Below are 7,117 nucleotides of genomic sequence, written 5' to 3' on the forward strand. Positions count from 1 at the left end.
TGCAGTTTGCAATTGCCCCAAATTATGTCAAAAAAAAAAATGCAATCATGCAATATCCCAGCCATTCTTTATTTCACTACCTTTCCTTTAGAAAAAAAAGATATCATATCTTTCTCCCTTTTCCAAACCCTCTAATAATTTCAATGCAGTCCCTAAAGTGAGCTAACTGAGCTTCTAGAGTTTGAAAGGGATGAAAGGTTAAAAAATTAAAAATAAAAGTTTATAGGTGAAAAGGGTTCTAGCCCCATTGATGTTAAATAGAGGCAACAACTGTAAAGTCATAAACCAATTTATAGTGAAAAAGTACATTTTGAAATATGCATAGTCACATCTGTAAGTCGTACCTCATTCGATCTCCAAAACCTGACTATCAGAAAGCTATCTAATGAAATCAGATGCAGTTAGTTCAGAATGAGGTGAATACCAGGGCAACAAAACGGCAGATTTTTCTCTTTTTCAGTACAAAATGAGACTTCAAGTGTCGTGTGACAGCGGAGCATCTCCATTACAACACTGATGAGAAATGAAACAGCTTTTACCACAAAGCAAATCAGGCTTTGGCGCTGAATCTGTGTGAGTGACACTGATCTCTCTGTGCATGTGTGTATGCCTGATCTTCATCCATCCATCCATCTATCCATCCATCCATTTACTCTAAGCTCTTAAGCAGCGCTGCTGTTAAAAAGTCCCCTAAAACTCTAAGCCAAGAGCGATAACATAAGCGGCAGGAGGATAACGTTGATGTAATGTCAGACACACACAACTGACACCCAGTGTTACTCTCGTGTTAACAAAACCCATCACAGTCTGTCTGTCCGTCTGAAGGCGCGCGCTAATCTGCTCTTAATCACAAGCTCTTATTTACAAAAAAAAATACTTTTTTTTTGTATTAATGCAGCGGAAGGGGGATGGGAGGGAGGGGGAGGAGGATGATGATGGTGATGGAGGTGATGGTGATGATGATTTTGTGATTAAAATGATGCCATCGTTGTGTTGGTGGATTAGGACGGGCATGGAAATAGATTAGTTCTGCAGTGGTTTTTCATCATGATTGGCAGGCCTCCAAAAACTCTCTCTCCCTTTTCTCTCCTTTTCTCTCTCCCACCTCTCTAAAGCAGAGCTGTCTTGTGGTCCACGGTTTGTAGGCTGCTAGCACCACCTGCTGGTAACGAAAAACATAACTTCACTTTCATTTTAATTGAACAGGATTGTGCAGTAGTGAGGGAGATGGTGTTTGGGGGAGATGGCTAGACCAAAAAGCATCCTGTGGCACACAGGCTACATGGGAGTCAATGAAGCGTGTGATGAGTATAAAAATGATGTCATAAAAAACACACTAAATGAGGGAATATCTTTTGAAAGGTTCCTCTAGTAGAGACTTGCAGCTGTTCTGGCAACCCTGTCTACAATACATTACATTAGTATACAACTAATTTGTTTCTCTATTGCTCCATTTGCTGCCTGGATTACACTACAGTATGTTCACTGGCAAAAATGTCCAGTCAAGAAAGAGATCTGTTCTTCTACCATGAAGTTGATGGGAAATGGTTGGGTTGGATGGGTGCACAAAGTGCAGGACTGAGACACTGAAGACGTGCTCGTGGTTGTATTTAGGTAACAAAAAACTCTTTGATTAAGTGAAAGATTTTGTTTTTTGGTTAAATATTCTTAAACTAAACACATCCTGTCTTGTGCTTCAGTTCACTGTGGCCTTTTTCAGTCTTTCACCAACACCAAAGGGCCATGAGTGCCTAAACATAGCCTTAAAAAAAAACATGAATCAAGTTTGCTACGAGTGGATATTATATTGCAAGATTGGATAATACATCGTAAACAAATGCAATCTGGTGAAGGTTTCGCAGATACGTTCAGTAAGAACATGTTGCGACGTGGCGATGTGTTCGTTGAAAACATGTCCTCATTCATTTCTAGGAGACAGGATTGGTTTTGGAGGCTTGTGGGGCCCAAACACTTACTGGGAAACTTTCCTTTTCTTTTGATCCGTCACCCATTTACACTATATACACATAAACACCTGGCATTGTGGATAGCTGGGTATTGCCTCACAGCGAGAAGAATCTGATTTTAATACCCACTATACTGGCAGCATATCTACATCTGCAAAGATCTATACCGTGGTGCATTGCATTTGTCTCTGTGCCTTATCTATGAACCTCTTTAGATGAACATTCATTTGCATCTCAAGAAAGAAGTCTTAGCGCTTTGATTTTAACACCATCCAAAGGTATCCGCTGATGTTTATTAGGCCATGAGGTTCTAGCTGTGCTGGACACGTTGATTTGTTGTGTACAAATGCAAGGTGCTTAAAGGACATTAGGGTGTCTTTTTCAGTAAATGTGTGAAGTTCTGGAAAGAGAGACTGACCACTCCTCTGCCCTTCAGCATCAGCATCCTTCGCTCCTCTCTCTGCTTCCTCATTAGGCATTCTGAGAGAAACACAGCAAGTACACACACATGTGTAAAAATGCGCTACACTCACAGACCACACGTACACAGTTTGATTCTAATTGGGTGACCCAAAGCCACTGATATCATCTGTTATGGTGTGAGACCACAAGCTCACCCAGAGCAGCCTCTGCAGTCACACCGCCTCCGAAGAACACTGGAGGAGAGAGGGAATGTGGAGGAAGGGTAAAGAAAAGACAAATAGAAGACAAACTGGCCTGAGAAGGAAGGAGAAGAAGAGGAAGAACACGACAACAACAACAACAACAACAACGACAAAAACACAAAGTGGCTCCGAGTACATTAATTAGAATTTCAAATTGGACAAACTCAAGATGACAGCGTTGCGCTTGTCAAATCAGATCATGCCCCAGCGGGGTGAGAGAGAGGGAAGAGAGGGAAGGAGGCACACTGCTCAGAGCCAAATACCACTCTCGGCAGCTGAATGGGTGCCATCTCTCTCTTTCCCTCGCTCTCTCTCTCTTTCTCTCCATTTCCTCTGATTACGCCGACTGCCTCCCTTCTGTCCCAACGTGAATGTCACGGCCTCCTTAACAAGAAGTGACAATTAAAACATCATCGGCGTCCTCAGGCTGAATGGGAGCGGCCTGCCGGGGTCCCTGCTTTCTCTGAGGGAGAGAGAGAGAGAATAAAAGAGATGGAGGAGCTGGAAGGAAAAATGCTATGAGCTGAGAGAAATGGAGAGAGGGAGAAATACATTGGCAATATCTACTAACCTATTGTGCCAATTAAGCTGATTGAATTAAACTGAGATAAATGTATGCATTTTTAGATGTATGTATATGTGTATAAGGGATGGAACAAAGAAAACAACCATGAAACATACGGTGCACATCAGAAATTCTTGAAATAACCGTGTAATGGCAAATTCAGTAATACTGTGCCCAGGACCATCAGGATTAATGGAAAATATAATTTTTATTTTATTCTCTCTCATACATGGTGTCAATTTACTTGTAATCAGACCCTATTTACTGTGAGTTACCAGTTTATTAGCTACACCTGTATAGTTGAATGTAAACCAATACCATGTATGTATTGGGGTGAACAAAACCAAATAATTCAATCCAATATAACAGCACTACTACTATGGCAAATGGGCAAAAGATAGATCAAAGTGTAACCTGTCAATGCCAGTATCTCCATCACTTCACACCATCAAAGTTACTTTTAGTTAACTTTTATATAGTTACACATTTTTGCCTCAGTGCCTTATGAGCAACTTGTCCAATCAACACTTGTCAACCAAAGTGCATATCAGTGAAATAACAACTCGTATTCTGCTGTTCAGTGTTCCTGGAATGGTTTCAGTGAAGCTAACGTCCAACATGTCCTTAAACGTTCACACAGCGTGTCCTCACCTGTCTAGATGTCATTTTGATTATATTAGATGTCATTTTACTGTAACGATCCCTGTGGACGAATAATGGCGCGAAGAGCTTTTTTTATACCTAATGATCATTAAACAAACTGTTGTGACCGTTTACATAGCAAGGAAAAGCAAACGGTAGAAAGGAAGAGAAAGAAAAAGAGTATGAAACATTGAGCTGTGTGCTGTGGTCATTTCACCAGTGGCCTGGATTAGGCAGGCTAGATGGTGTTTGGCATTTGTGTGTGTGTGTGTGTGTGTGTGTGTGTGTGTGTGTGTGTGTGTGTGTGTTGTGTGTGTGTGTGTGCATGTGTGCGTGTGTGCGTGTTTGTGTGTGTATGTGTGTGCGTGCATGCATGTGTGTGGGTGTGTGTGTGCAGTGCAGGGCACTCACTGGGCCCTACACCAGCTGTGCCACTGCACACAAGGAAAAAGCTGGTGCCAAGCTGGTGTCTTCACAAAGAGCCAAAAATCATCCAGCATGCAACAGGGCACCCCACACACACACACACACACACACACACACACACACACACACACACACACACACACACACACACACACAGTGAATGAATAATAAAGTGTGTCAAACCTGACCTATGCGGTCACTATTTAGACGTTCCCTCATTTGACCACTTTAACATCCTCTCCATCACACACACACACACACACACACACACACACACACACACACACACACACACACACACACACACACACACACACACACACACACACACACACACACACACACGTGCGTGCACATGTGTGTGCAGAGCCAAACAGCCAAGGGCTCTCAGGTTTGATGGCTTTCTGTTATGACTCCATTATGCTGATGGCTTGGTTCTGTTCCAGGATCTCTATAAACACTTGCACTCCTCAGCATTATTAAGGATTGTGGAAGCGTCTCTGCAGAGCCTGGCCCTTGCCCCTCAAGTTCCTGAACCTTTGGAAAGTACTCTGAGCATAGGGACTTTCATTGCAAATTGAACTATTATGCAGGAACGAAACTTAGTGCCTGGTTCATTCCGGTCCAAATGCAAGTTTAGTTCCAAAAAAAAAAAAAGATCCAGAAATGCTCTATGTCAGGTAAAAATTATTATTTTATTGACAATCTTTAACATCATACTTTAAATTCAGGGCAAAATACATTAAATAATAATCAAAAAAAACATTACAGAATTCGTATAGAAGGTCTCTTTCAAATGAGTGCAAATGTGCCATAGTCAGCTGAAAATGTGTTGTTTGTTGTGCTATATTTATAGTAAGAGACACCTCTGTCCTATAATCCAAGACCACATTCACACAAACTTTGGGCCATTTTACAGATTTGTTTTTTTTTTCTTCATGAATAAATACCATTTGTCCGGTACTCCTGACTGAATAACATGTTCCATGAGGTAGAAAAGCAACTACTGCACTGTATGTTACATATTATGTACATATATTTAATGTTCTTTCCAAAAGGTAATGTTTGAAAAAGCCCTGGCTGTAGATTTTAAATGTTAAAAAAAATGTTTTTATGTTGACAATACAACTGCCTAAAACTTTGTTACATTAATTTTTTAGCAATGTAAAAGACAGACAATCATAAGGAATATCTCACCCTGCATGGTTTTGTTTTTCATGCCATACCCATATGAAGATGTGTTAATTAGGAAAATTAGATAAAGTCTTCTTGTAGCTGCTTTGCAACTCTTACCAAGTGATATGAAATTCTCTGTAACTTTAACATCTCACATATATGTTTTCCCCTTTTTTTATGTTCAATCCCAGCCACAGCTGTATCCTTGGTTGGAAAGCAGCAGAGTAAGCCACGGTGGCTAGATTACTGTAAGTTATTGTGCAGTATTGCATGAGACATTAGCCTACTTTTGTTAATTATTCTGGACACTTGTGTGTTTGTCATTAATTTAAGCTTAAAAAGGAGATAAAGCGCTGTGACACGCTAGCCGCAGAGCCGGCATACAGTATTAAACAAGTCAGAACACAAATATTGCACGTACATTGTTATACATTGTTTTTCTTGTTATATAGTAGTATTTGGTTATTGCGTAAGAGCACTTCCTTATTGTACACACACACTGTGTGTGTTCGAGGCGTCTTCGTCGCTGCTACACCAGGATAGTCCAGTCGCTGGGCGTGCGTCCATACTGTAAGAGAACAAAGGTCACGAGAAGGTCACAGGAGAGTCTTCCGGGGGCCCGAGCAGTAAGAAGCACTAAACTTCTTTCGCCCGCCGCCGCTGCTTAATTGCGAGCAAAACACAAATCCCCCCAAAAAAATGAAATCAAATATCCGTGAGCAAATCTGCAAACTCAGCCACCAACAGAACACAACACAACAGAGCAAAGGGACTATAATAAAAAAAATCAAAACAAAATGTTCCCCAAGCCGTGACAGCCGCAGAGACAAATCCAATTATTTGTGTCTCATGTTGCAAATTTGTTCTAATGGTCGAAGTGAGAAAGTAAATAAACGCCTGCGAAGGGGAAACAAAAGAATGTGATTTCTAATTAACTTGAAAGAGGAACAGCAGGGCGACTTAGTAAACCCATCTTTCATCTGCTGCCTCAGACCACTCGTTTGTTTGTTGCACAATGTTGTCTTGCAGAGGGGCGGGAGGAGGAGTGTGTGTGTGGGGGGGGGGATAACGCTGCACTGCTTCCCTCCAGATGAAATGTCAACAGACTTAACAGCGCCGCGGAAAGGAGCGCAGCGTTTTCCAGCGTTTTGTCGATTTTTATTGTTCATTAAGCTTAGCTGCCCCCCCCCCCTCCTCCACCAAATCTTCTTCCTCATCCTCCTCCTCTCCCACTTGTTCGAGGCTTCATTTGCAGCATCTTGGCTTTGAAGATCACGAAAGGCTGAGGCAATAATTGGGTTTGTGCAATTACAGCGGGCTTAATGAGAGAATTCAGAAGTTTGTCTTGCCCCTATCTCCAACTCTCCACACTCCACTATTAGAACAGCAACTGTCGCTCTCCTCCGCTCTGTCTCTGTCTCTCTCTCTCTCTCTCTCTCTCTCTCTATCTCTCTCTGAAGACGAAGGAAGATGTTATCGGACATAAAGATGCGGTTAACACATTTATAACACACAACACGCATGCACACAAGGCCTGGATGATGGAGGGAGCAGATATGCTAATCGCCTGACCAGAAAGACAAAACAAACAAAAACAAAAAAGTAAAGAGAGCAAGACAGAGAGAGACAAAGCAAAGAAAAGGGGACAGAAGTCCCTAGTTGAAGAGATAAAGCAA

General features: G+C 41.7%; 1 protein-coding gene across 2 annotated transcripts in view; it reads right to left on the bottom strand.

The window, feature by feature from the left end:
• Positions 1-5,410: 5,410 nt before the first annotated feature.
• The window catches only part of bcat1 (branched chain amino-acid transaminase 1, cytosolic), an 11,763-nt gene continuing 10,056 nt past the window's right edge, over positions 5,411-7,117 (bottom strand). For both annotated transcript variants that reach the window (XM_039791267.1, XM_039791268.1), the window contains exon 11: positions 5,411-6,009. In XM_039791267.1, coding sequence (XP_039647201.1) covers positions 5,971-6,009 — 39 coding nt within the window. In that variant the 3' untranslated portion in view covers positions 5,411-5,970. The remainder of the gene's footprint in view (positions 6,010-7,117) is intronic.

Source organism: Perca fluviatilis, chromosome 23, assembly GCF_010015445.1.
Source record: "Perca fluviatilis chromosome 23, GENO_Pfluv_1.0, whole genome shotgun sequence".
NCBI classification, from domain to species: Eukaryota; Metazoa; Chordata; class Actinopteri; order Perciformes; family Percidae; genus Perca; species Perca fluviatilis.